Genomic DNA, 13,262 nt, shown 5'->3' with positions numbered 1-13,262 from the left:
CTCCCCTCCAGCATATCTAGCACTCCTCCCAGTTTAGTATCATCCGCAAATTTGCTGAGAGTGCAATCTACACCATCCTCCAGATCATTTATGAAGATATTGAACAAAACCGGCCCCAGGACCGACCCCTAGGGCACTCCACTTGACACCGGCTGCCAACTAGACATGGAGCCATTGATCACTACCCGTTGAGCCCGACAATCTAGCCAGCTTTCTACCCACCTTATAGTGCATTCATCCAGCCCATACTTCCTTAACTTGCTGACAAGAATACTGTGGGAGACCGTGTCAAAAGCTTTGCTAAAGTCAAGAAACAATACATCCGCTGCTTTCCCTTCATCCACAGAACCAGTAATCTCATCATAAAAGGCAATTAGATTAGTCAGGCATGACCTTCCCTTAGTGAATCCATGCTGGCTGTTCCTGATCACTTTCCTCTCATGCAAGTGCTTCAGGATTGATTCTTTGAGGACCTGCTCCATGATTTTTCCAGGGACTGAGGTGAGGCTGACTGGCCTGTAGTTCCCAGGATCCTCCTCCTTCCCTTTTTTAAAGATTGGCACTACATTAGCCTTTTTCCAGTCATCCGGGACTTCCCCCGTTCGCCACGAGTTTTCAAAGATAATGGCCAATGGCTCTGCAATCACAGCCGCCAATTCCTTCAGCACTCTCGGATGCAACTCGTCCGGCCCCATGGACTTGTGCACGTCCAGCTTTTCTAAATAGTCTCTAACCACCTCTATCTCCACAGAGGGCTGGCCATCTCTTCCCCATTTTGTGATGCCCAGCGCAGCAGTCTGGGAGCTGACCTTGTTAGTGAAGACAGAGGCAAAAAAAGCATTGAGTCCATTAGCTTTTTCCACATCCTCTGTCACTAGGTTGCCTCCCTCATTCAATAAGGGGCCCACACTTTCCTTGGCTGAAGAGTAAAGTGACCTCTCAGAAACAAAAACATATTTGCAAACCCTATGAAAGCTGTGAGTGCAGTAAAATAGTCTCAGCGTTCTTCATCACATCTCCCCTTTCCCTTGCTCCAAACACAGATACAAGAGAATCTTCCTGCCAGATACACTAGGCCATCTGGTCACTTTATTCCTGTAACTCACAGTTTACCACTTAACACCATTTAAGAGATTAATAGTACTTCAACATTCACTTCTTAAAATGAATGACTTATAGCTTCATAACAGCAGAAATGAATGGTTATGTTTTTGTTTTTTTTAAAGGAACTGCTTACAAGATTTTCCTTGAATTTTTTGTTTAAAATGAATGTATGGAAATTGAAACAAGGCGATTATCTAGATGCATAAATCAAAATCCTCCCCCCCCCCCGCCAAAGTCAAGCTATAATAATACAAAGATGTCCGATGTATTTGTCAAGCACCAGAAACGTGGCCTTTGTTGCACAACAGAGTACGATAAGGTTTAGCAACAAATGAGTGAATAACTAGAAAAAACACAAAATTTAAGTGGGAATAGCTGCAAACACTAATGTATACACACCGGGGTGGCCAAACTCTGGCTTGCAAGCCACATGTGGCTCTTTTACCATTAAAGTGTGGCTCACAAGCCACACTCCACTTCCCCATTATCCGCCTACCAGACTGGACCTTGGAACATATGCCTTGCAGTGGCATGGTGGGGTAGGAGCTTCTGTCCAGTGGGGAGGAGGGTCTTAGGGCTTCCGCCCTGTGGAATGCACCTGCTGGGGCTCGCGGCTTCAGCAGAAGTGGGGCTGAAGCCCCAAGCCTTGGCTCCCAGCAGGTTCGCTCTGGCTCTCAAACTTCTGACGATTACTGTATGCAGCTCAGCTGGCTAGTGAGTTTCGCCACCCAGATATGTACTTATACTGTTTTATAGAAACTTATCAATAAGTTTATATTCGATTAAAAATTTAAATTTAGCTTAAACTGCTATAATTTTGTCCATTTGTCTGAAAAATGTCTTTTCCCATTTTTAACTGTCCCATCTTAGCAGAAGTTGTTTAACTATCCAAGAAAGAAGTTGCCAGGTAGGGGGGTCTAGAGCCTGGAAGTTGATTTAAACGCATATTCGCTCCTAGTATAACTTGACTGATGAGTTTCAGTCAAAACAACAAAATGAAAACAAAAAACCCAAGCTTTCGAGTACTTTCGGTTAAAGCTGATCTTTAGAAAACACAAAAACGTTAGTTAATTTGTAACTGCTATTTGTTATATAGAAGATACAGGAAATCCCAGTTAACATGAACAGCATTTTCAATGTGTGTGTATTCTAGGTTTACAAGGAAAATGCTGACCATTACTTAAGAACAATAAATGGAGTATTTTAGTCAAAACTAAATGCTAACTCTAAACATTTAGATTATATATCTGCTAACTCCAGCATAACAGTTATTGACAAAGCCATAAATAAAAAAAATAATTAAGTTAAACTGCTTAGGTCTTAACTTGCAGTATTCTCATCCTCTTCATGTATCATATTTCCAATAATAAAATTGTATTGTTTATACCTAGGCACATTTTGTATTAAGATTAAATGACAGCTTGGTTTGTAAGAGCTTTCATGGCACTGTTTCATTTAAAATAATGGTTTACACAACTCTAAAAAGACGAGACAACAGAATGTACCTAAACTTTTCCAGCAATTAGTTTTCTCCTCATTTTCTATGCCCTCAGAAAAACAGAAACAGTGGTCAACATGCACTTTCCTTTTATATGTGGGTTAAATCATCAGAGACTGGACCTATCTATGTATTTGAAGCATTTATTTGGTTGCCAGCCCAAAAGATGCCAGGGTTAAATAGCACCTGAATTCAGAGAGAGAACAGTGTAATTCAAGAGAACCAACTAGTCCCTGCACTCTGAACAAATATTCTTGTTATAAACAAAAGAAAATATGTTACTGATAACTGACAATTATTAGATTTAGAGATGAAATTTTGAAAACATTTTGGTTTTCCTTTCTCCAAGGCAAGTGTCAGTCTAGTAAAACCAATTTACTTTCATCTGTCTTTTAAACAGTCATATTCTCTGCAACTAATCCATCAAACAAAAACAAAAATAGTAAGTCATTTATTTTTCCTTCACATAGGATTAAGTATTTTACATCTATTTGTTTAAATAGATATGATCTATGTACACTCAAACACTTCAATATCCACTTTTACTGTATGACCACCTCCTGTCAAGGGTGCTGATTTAATACAGATTATTGAATGCCCCTTCTGATTCAGGTTCGCCTCAAGAGGGGTAATTCATGTTCATTAGGTACAGTGTAAAAACTCTCATACATGCAAAGTTAGTGTATATTTGTGTCTGTACTTAATTACTATATTGCTTTATAAAACTAACAGTACTTGTAAAAAATATAAAGGGATGTATAAAGTGCTAAGCCTATTATTTTAATTGCATTAACCACCATACATTTCAAGAAATCCATTCCAGTTGATCTACATGTCCACTAATGTAAATTACAAATGACCAATGCAGGGTACATTCTGCATGGCTTATGATACTTGTTATACATTTAACCCTATGAAGAACAGTGTACAAACAGTACAAGTTGTATTTAGCAAAGGCGTTGAAACAAATATTTATAATGGGGGTGCTGAAAGCCATTTAAAAACAAAACTGTAAACCCTGTATATGATGGAAACCACTCCAAGCCTGGGTGTGCACCCCCAGCACTCCTAGTTCCAGCACCCTGCATTTAGTACATTTTATCAGCATATAATCCATTTCTATTTTTAAAGAGAAAGATTATGTATGTGTTTTATTAATTTACCAACACTTTTCTGGTGCTTTAGCAGATGTGCATTTCAGGGGATTTCACAAAGTAATATCTTAGTAGTGATCTAGAGGAAGAACCTAATTGTCCTTAATCCTCCATTTAAAATAGAGTAGATTTAATCCTCCAACTGAAGCAAGATTAGTCCCTGCCACCAGGAAACAGAATTGCTATATCTTTTGTATTTAAGTATTAGACTCTTCCAGATACAGCGAAGGAAACAACTTAACTAGTCACAAGTTTCAAAAAGGGAAATCAGTCTACATAAAACAGAGGACAGTGCCTGCATATAAGAATTATACACACACACACACACGCACTAAACCTGAAAAGGTCACTTTCACCTCTTAAGTCAGTGATATTTGTAGCTTCATAATGTAACAAGTACAACAAATGTCCTAAAGAATAGCTATGCAATTTCAGTGAGATTTAATAAAAAGAAAAAGGAGTACTTGTGGCACCTTAGAGACTAACCAATTTATTTGAGCATAAACTTTCGTGAGTTACAGCTCACTTCATCGGATGCATACTGTGGAAACTGCAGAAGACATTATATACACAGAGACCATGAAACAATACCTCCTCCCACCCCACTCTTCTGCTGGTAATAGCCCATCCAAAGTGACCACTCTCTTTACAATGTGTATGATCATCAAGGTGGGCTATTTCCAGCACAAATCCAGGTTCTCTCACCCCCCACCCTCATACACACACAAACTCACTCTCCTGCTGGTAATAGTTCATCCGAAGTGACCACTCTCCCTACAATGTGCATGATAATCAAGGTGGGCGGGGGGTAAGAAAACCTGGATTTGTGTTGGAAATGGCCCACCTTGATTTTCATACACATTGTAAGGAGAGTGATCACTTTAGATAAGCTATTACCAGCAGGAGAGTGGGGTGGGAGGAGATATTGTTTCATGGTCTCTGTGTATATAATGTCTTCTGCAGTTTCCATAGTATGCATCCGATGAAGTGAGCTGTAGCTCATGAAAGCTTATGCTCAAATAAATTGGTTAGTCTCTAAGGTGCCACAAGTACTCCTTTTCTTTTTGCGAATACAGACTAACAAGGCTGTTACTCTGAAACCAGTGAAATTTAATGCAAACACTATCAGAGACCTTTACTATCAAAGCATATCAAATAAATCAAAGTTTGAGGAGATACTTTCAGAAATCCAGATCAAGGCTACTGTAAATCATGTATAATTGGAAAACAAGTAGTGCTGGGGGAGGTGGGCAGGGGGGACACCAAAAACCCCACCTATCTGTAGTACTTACATGGTCACCATTACCACAGTATGTGAATACCTCACAGGCTTTAATGTACACAGGCTTTTCCCTACACTACTATAAGGTAGGGAAGTGTTATTGCCCCCATTTGGGGGATGCAGAACTGAGGCACAAAGAAACAAATAGTCACTTGCCCAAAGTCACACAAGAAGTCTGTGGGAGAGCAGGGAATTGAGCCTGCACCTGGGAGACCCACATTAAGCCGTAGCTAGTGGACCATCCATCCCCTCTAAAATAATCTAGTACGGAACGTCATCTTCTGCTAGAAAGTACACGTTTCTTTTTAAAATAATATTTCAAAATACTTTTGATGCCAATAAACCTTAATAGGAAACATTTATGATACTAGACATTCAATCCAAACACCTTCCAAGGGGACTTAGGGTACAGCTCTGTAACAGACTCTTTACAGTTAAAATGAAAAACTGGTGTCTTTCTAACAGAGAAAGAAGACTTGGTTTGCTTCCCTACCTGCAATTGTTGCTATGGCAATTATAGCAGAGGAGACAAACAGCATTCCAGTTCTGCCTTGTAGTTCAGGCTGAATTTCAACTGAGATGTCCCTTGACAATTATACCAATGGAAATGTTACATTATCTCATATAATGGTAAACCAATGGGTTCAGAAATGGTACTCAGGAAAAATACAATTTGACTAAAAGATTTAAATGAGAAGATAACTGTATTTCATGAACAAAATAGCCTGCTAAGTCAAATCCAGTTAAGTAGTATGTGCTATAACATCATCTGCCCAGCCAGCCTTAAGGCACAATTTCATCTTTTAAGTGGGGGAGAAGGAAGGGAGAAAAAAAAATCAGCTTGTGTTGTCTCAAAACTCCCTCCATTTTCCAATTACATTCAAATCTGTTTAAACTGTGCTCGAGTTATCCAACTGTCTTGATATTTTAAATAGTAGCCAATTACGGCATTTATATACAGTAACTTTTTCCAGCTAATCCAGAGTTATTGCATTCAGAATGCAGTTTACAAACCAATTTGAGATATTTTGATTTGAATGGACTATAAAATAAAGTGAAAAAAAATCAAGACTTTCCCCTTTTGTTTTTCTTGTTTCAACTACTATTGTATGACAAGGGGAAAAAGGTGGGAAAATGATGTACGAATATATATTTAGTATATATTGGAAAACAAGTAGTATATATAAATGAAGGTGAAGACGATTGTGTTAGCTGCAAAAGCCAATATTTTAAGTTTCTCATGTTGACCTGGCTGACATAGTCAAGTTAATTTTTTTTTTAAAATATATTTCATTTAGCTATTTTAGTTAAAAAACTAAAACAAACCTGATTTTACAAGAACTTGAAAGTTTAAATTCAAAAATTCATATGCTTGTTTTGTTAAGGTATTAGATGTTAACTGTTGAAGAAAAAAATCCAAAATACATAATGTTGTTTTAGTTGAATAAAACAATTTAAATGTCTGTCTGGTGATCTTCTCCTCCTAATACAGCAAGGCAAAGAAATCCTCCAAATATTAATGATAAACCTGTTGAACTGGAGATAGTTCACCTCCAAATGACTTCATAAATATCTGCTTCAGTTACCTTTGGTAAATGAAATAACCGAACAATCATTCATTTTCTGATACAGCTATAAAACTAATCTGAAAAGTTTTCAAAATAAATCACTTAAAAAATGTATAGTGTGTACCTTCTAAAAATGAAACCTACATCTGTCTGAGTTTAACAACCAACAAGAATGTACTTCTATGTAGAAATCCATAATTAAAATAGAGAGTCTTCCTGACTAGTGATTTAAATCAAATCCTCCCCGATATAGTTATTAATAGCTATAGTAAACTTCTGTGAGTTTAGAGAAAAAGATTCTCTATTACTACTAGTTTCAGTTTGTGTATAATCAGTTTCCCTATATTTCCCTGTACAGTATGATTTCCAGTTTGCTTTAATCATTCATACAACAACAGAGGAAAGAAACATTTTTTTAAAACAAAACTGGGATTGTAAAACCAGATAAATTACCAGGGAGTATTATCACGGATATTGTGATAGGGTTCTTGGAAAGCTGGGTTTCCTGGTGGTTAGTGCACCTGACCTCCATCTTCTTTTTTCGAGGCCCGGGGGGGGGCGGGGGAAGGTACAGGAAGGGGAGAAGAAGAGCGTTAATGGTGCCTGCTTCCTGACTCCAGGCTGGGAGTTTGTGCCTCCCCTCTGCATCTGGGCCTTGGCCATAAGTGGGGCATGGTACAGAACACAGGCCCTCCCCTCTCCACCAGGTCCTAGCCCAGGGCCCTGTGGGAAGGAACATCAGCAAATTCCTTCCTATAAAGTGTAAAAGTCTGCTGCCCTGAGTAACATCCGTCTTATGTGACCCTTCAGTTTGAGGCATTGCTCCTTTGGGCCCAGTGTGGGGTTTGTATACCCCCATCACAGACATAGAAGTTACTTTAACTTCATTGTAAAAATCGGCCAAAATTCAAGTCTATTTCTCCCCGTAAAAAGTCAGTCTAATTAACTTGAGAAAAGAAAAAAAAATTTGTCTACAAGCTGTACAGATTTTTAATCATGTATATTAGGAAATTAATTTTCATTGTTTGCCATAAGAATCAAAACATGTTCAAGACTTCAGGGAACTGAATGGTTTAAACTTAAACAGTATATATTTAGTCAGAAGCTTCTGTTCTATATTACAGAAAAACTATGAATAATGAAGTACAAATATTCAATTAAGAACCCATGTACTATGCTCAACAAACTGAAACCCACTAAAGCACTACTTTCAGTAAACAAAGCTCATATGGAAATATAAAAAAAAAAAAATGTATATTCCTGTCACACCATTTATCCTCAAGGAACCCAAAGCATTTACAATCTGTTCAAATATTGGGATCTCTCATAAGTTATTCCCCTACGCACAGCCCTATAGGGGTGTATAGGACAGGGTATATGTGGAAGCAGAGAATAATTTGCAGAAAGGAGGCAGAATGCATTTGGATTTGACTACACTGTTATTATTAGCACCTCTACTCTTCTAGAGTGTTCTCCCACCACTCAGGGAGATGGCATGGACACAGTATGATATTTGGAAGTGCTCAGCATACTGGTTAAAGTCAGGCTGCATTGGCAAACCAATGTCATTATCAAGGGTCCTCATACCCGGAACAAATAAGGAAACAAATGACTAACAATTCAGGTAAAACACTAGACAAAAACATTTGAAGATGCTAGCCAAAACAAACTTCACCCTGAACTAAGGGCATCAGATCCAAAAGTTTTTGCATAACCTTGAAGTTACGCTGGACTTCACTGCTTTTGGACATAGATTCCAACTGCAGCAAGGACTACAACCTCTCACCTTTGGTAAGCCAGGAGACCGACCTTTCCTTTTGAATAAAAAACCCCAATGTTTTAACCTCAAAACTACACAACTGGAAGTTATCTAGGACTGACAGAGACCACCTCACAGAAGCTACAACTAATTCAACATGCAGCATTTGTTTACTAGCCAGAGCGTGAAGAGATTATATCACTCAGCCAAGTTTAGTCTGGATTCGGCCAGGGAAACACTATTAATCTGCAAAGCCTCTAATAGGCTAGCACCTGCATACCTTAGAGACCATTTATCCATCCACAATCCACCAAGACAACTACACACCACAAAACCATTGTAGCCAAAATGATTCAGGAAAAGACTCAGGGGCAGAGAATTCTTAGTGGTAGGACCTCAACTTACCACAGGAAGTCAGACTAAGTCTGAGCTTGACATTGTTTACGCAAACATAAAACCGACCTTTTCTCTATGGCTTTCCTCCAGCAGTACCATCCCCCCTACTCACCAGCCTTTTAAAAAGTTCTGGAATGAGGACAAAGATGAGACGAGTGTGTGGGTGTCATCTATTCAGTAACAGTGATAAAGATCTATGCTATGGCATGGACATCTAATCATTCACGCCAATCAGTTTCAGGGATGGCATTTAATATTGCAAGAGTATGTTTACTGCCGTGGTTAAAACAAACAGTTCAATCACTGAGTTGGGAAAAGTAACTGGCTAGACATCTACTTGCAGAGTTTTCTGAAGTGGTAAACCTTATAGTGTCCACAGCTGCTTCTTCCATGAGTCTTCATAAAAACAACAACAATAATAATAATAATTCAAATTTAAGAAACCAACAAGATGCACAGAGAAAATAGGAAAGATAGTTTACCTGCTCCTAGCAATGTAATAACATGCAACTGATGAAGTATGCCATTCATAGAAGCCAGTCTAGAAAATCTGGTGAATTATAAAGATCTTTTTAATTCTCCCACATATCTTGACTTTATTCTGAAGCAGAAAGTTCTGAGCATTGAGAAACAGGAACACTCCATAATTCAGCTTATGAAGTGGTTGCATTTAAATTTTTATCCTGTTTAATCATCAAAACTAAAAAGAAACTTAGATGATACAGTCCATCCTCCCCCAAGTACATAATGATTTTTACATGCTCTCTCTCTTCTTAGAATAGTTTCTAGCATATTCTCTAGCCTGGTTTTACCAAAGTTGTTTGCAGTACTTCCTCTGAAAGACTATTTGTTAGAACTTGGAAATCATTTTTCAAAGCACAGCTATATCCAAAACTGGCCTTTGCTTAAGCCGGATCCTGCAATTGGATCCGCACTGACAAATCACTGCACCTAAATGACAGGTTTCAGAGTAACAGCCGTGTTAGTCTGTATTCGCAAAACGAAAAGGAGTACTTGTGGCACCTTAGAGACTAACCAATTTATTTGAGCATAAGCTTTCGTGTTTCAGGCAGTTGATAGATTTCCACTCCATACGGCTAAATGCAGTGCCTTATGTAAGGCACTGCATTTAGCCGTATGGAGTGGAAATCTAAGGCACTGCATTTAGCCGTATGGAGTGGAAATCTATCAACTGCCTGAAACACGAAAGCTTATGCTCAAATAAATTGGTTAGTCTAAGATGCCACAAGTAGTCCTTTTCTTTTTGCACCTAAATGGAGACTTGCTGCCTACAATGGGGCTCTACATAGGCATAAGAGTACACCTGAGCTGAATCCTCCACAATGAAGATCCAACTGAAGGATTAAGACTTAAAGTTGTACAATATTTAGAAATGCCTCTCCTTTCTTCAGGGTTACATTCTAAAGATGTGTGAATATAGTTACCTCCCTTGCCACCCCATCCACCCACCTACCCACCCCTTAGCTGAAGCATTATAAGTCTTGCCACAAGGAAATTTCTTCAACACCCATCATTTTATTCTCTTTGGTTTTTTCCCTCCAAACTCTTCTCATTTCCTTCCAATTTGTCCATATCTTTCTGGCTGAAGAGCTTAGAAAGAAACTGGGTACTTTAGCTACTGTTTCACCGAGAGTGAAAATCATCTCCCTGACCTAGGACAAGATATTTCTGAACATGCAGTCCAAAAAAAAAAAAGCAAAACAAAAAAATAAAAACACCTACACATACATTGAACACCCCAAAGTCTCTTAGCATTACCCCCATCTCATACAATATTTATGGTTTGGCTTCCCCCCATTCCCCAATGTACTAATTTGCATTAGTTCACATGTAGTTTCAGTTTCCTGCCCATATTTCTAATCTCTCTGTATTGTTTCTGGTTTCGCCTGTCGTCCAGTCCCAACTTCTGATGGTCAGAGGTTCAGGGACACCCAGAGCTTGGGATCAGCCTGACCATCTTGACTAATAGCCATTAATGGACCTTTCTTTTTTGAACCCTGTTATAATTTTGGCTTTCACAACATCCCTGGCAATGAGTTCCACAGGCTGTGTGAAGAAGTACTTCCTTATGTTTGTTTTAGACCTGCAACCTATTATTTCATTGTGTGACCCTGGTTCTCGTGCTACATGAAGTGTTAAAGAACACTTCCCTATTCACTTTCTCCAAATCATTCATGGTCTAACAGACTTCTGTCATATCCCCCTTAGTCGTCTCTTTTCTAAAATGAAGAGTCCAGGTCTCTTTAATCTCGCCTCATATGGAAGCTGTTCTATACCCCTAACCATTTTTGTTGCCCTTCTCTGTACTTTTTTCCCCCCCCCAATTCTAATACATCTTTTTGAGACAGGGTGACCAGAACTGCATGCAGTATTCAAGGTGTGGGCATACCATAGGTTTATGATATTTTCTGTTTCATTATGTATTCCTTGCCTAACAGCTACTAACATTGGTAGCTTTTTGACTGCGGCTGCACGTTGAGCCGATGTTTTCAGAAATCTATTCGCAATGACTCCAAGATCTCTTTTTTGAATGAGAACTGCTAATTTAGAACCATTTTGTACATATAGTTAGGATTATTTTTTTCTACATGTGCATTACTTTGCACTTAACAGTGAATGTCACCTTAGTTTTGTGAGAAATACCTGTAAATTCAATCCTTAAAAAGTTCTAAATCAAATATGATTTGCTGTTAATGCTAATTCTGGTCCACTCTGGTAGTATTACTTATTTTTGTGTATAGTAAATTGTCCTTGTTTTAGGTAGGAAAGCTGACTTTTGCTTTAGTAAAAGAGTGCATGACAATACCCATACCTATTTGGGGAACACTAACAACTGTGTAAACCATATCCATCATGTGCAATGATAAGCCCTGAAGGCTTCTCCTGACCTCCCTGCAAATCATGAGACTATCAAAAACTCATGACTGATCACTTACTATCAGCCTTCAACAGAAAAGAGAGTCACTGTCAGAACAGATTTATTCTGGTTCACTGTAACCAATTTGACTAAAATAACTATGTTGTCTTGGAGTGCTACCTTAAGGGTTTGTATTTCACTAGGTTTGGAGAGATATGGGGTGTCAAGTATGTTATCTCAGATGTAAAGGCTTCCAAAAGCGGAAGATGGACTTAGTAAACACAGCCACCCCTCTCTCGATGGATTTTTTACCGTCGAGCAATAACATTCATCATATTGCATCAAATATAGTTTTCACTTACTGAATAGCTCGAAACACTGTACTATTCAGCTACTCACCAGCGAATAGTTAGCCCATCAGGCTAGTCAAAAATATTGTATCGACGCAATGCAAGGCAATTAGAGCCAGAACAAGTGTTTATACTTCGCCCTGTAAGCGCGTTCACATGAGAGGCACCTGCTGGTCCAGCCTGGAGAGTTCAAATCTCTGACGTCCTACAAGCAACTAGCGGCCGACACTGACCCGGCGCCCCCGCCGCCGCGCTTTGCAGAAGGAAACGGGCCGGCGGAGAGAGGCAGGAAGCGAGGGGGCAGAGCTGGAAAGTGCCGGGAGTCCCGTGGTTTGCCGCTGTGCAAGTGCTCGCAGCCAGGCGCGCCCGCCACCGCTTCCACGGCAACCTGCTGCCGGGCCGGGTTCCCACCCCCGGCAGGGAGCGGAGCGGCTGCTCCCAAAGGGCACCAAGCGGTCACGGGCAGGGAGGATGGAGTGACGGGGGCTTCGCAGCGCCCTGCAGGGGTCACCGGGGCGCTTCCCCGGGCCAGCGTGGGTCTAACGCGGGCACTTGGCTCCCCCGCACGCCGGGGAGAAGCGGCCCCCGAGAGCGCCCCGCGGCGAGTTCGCGGCGCGGCCCCGGGTACTTACATATCTGTTGATGAGCGTGCGGATGAGGCTGCAATCCATGGTGAGCCAGCGCCGCTCGGCCGGCCGGGCTGCCTAGCTCGCCTCGCTTCCACTTTCCGCCTCCATGGAGCAGCGGCTGCTCCGCCTCAGCCGCCCGCAAGGAAGCGGAGCGCGACTCCCCCGCCCCGCTGCCTCCCGCTCTGCCCCCCGCCGCCGCCTCCTCCTCCTCCCCCCCCGTGCTGCCCCGGCTAAATCATGCGTGCGCCAGGCTACCCATGTGTGCGCCGCTGCTCCTGCCGGCGCCTCATCCCCCGCCCCGGGGACTCGGCTCGAGCGGCTGCTGCCCCTGGACACTTTGCAAGGAGGAAAAGGCCAGGCTGGGGGGGGGGGGGAAGGGGGGAGTGTCCCTGGCTCTGCGCTGGCTCCTGGCTGCCAGACAGCGTTTTATTGAGCGTGCAGTTAGCTTAGCTTAGCTCTGCTCTGCTGCCCGGCTCGGCTCCCCCTCCCGCTTTGATCTTTGCCGGCTACTCAGGCAGTCCGCGTCATAAAGGGCGTGAGCGCATGCGCATTCCGCCTCCCCAAGCCCCCTCCCGCAAATAACCCCCTCCCCTTCCCCCCCCCCGCAGTGCCTCGAGCTCCGCCCTTTTCACGCCTGTCCTGCG

The 13,262-nt window shown here is 41.2% G+C and overlaps 1 protein-coding gene across 6 annotated transcripts in view; it reads right to left on the bottom strand.

Annotated features, from left to right (window-relative positions):
* The window catches only part of ATP11A (ATPase phospholipid transporting 11A), a 225,544-nt gene extending 212,769 nt beyond the window's left edge, over positions 1-12,775 (bottom strand). For all 6 annotated transcript variants that reach the window (XM_073350104.1, XM_073350114.1, XM_073350124.1 and 3 more), the window contains exon 1: positions 12,622-12,775. In XM_073350104.1, coding sequence (XP_073206205.1) covers positions 12,622-12,660 — 39 coding nt within the window. In that variant the 5' untranslated portion in view covers positions 12,661-12,775. The remainder of the gene's footprint in view (positions 1-12,621) is intronic.
* Between the last annotated feature and the right edge of the window lie 487 nt (positions 12,776-13,262).

Source organism: Lepidochelys kempii, chromosome 1, assembly GCF_965140265.1.
Source record: "Lepidochelys kempii isolate rLepKem1 chromosome 1, rLepKem1.hap2, whole genome shotgun sequence".
NCBI classification, from domain to species: Eukaryota; Metazoa; Chordata; order Testudines; family Cheloniidae; genus Lepidochelys; species Lepidochelys kempii.
Note: the sequence above shows the minus strand (reverse complement) of the source record. Positions and strands in the feature narration are given on the sequence as shown.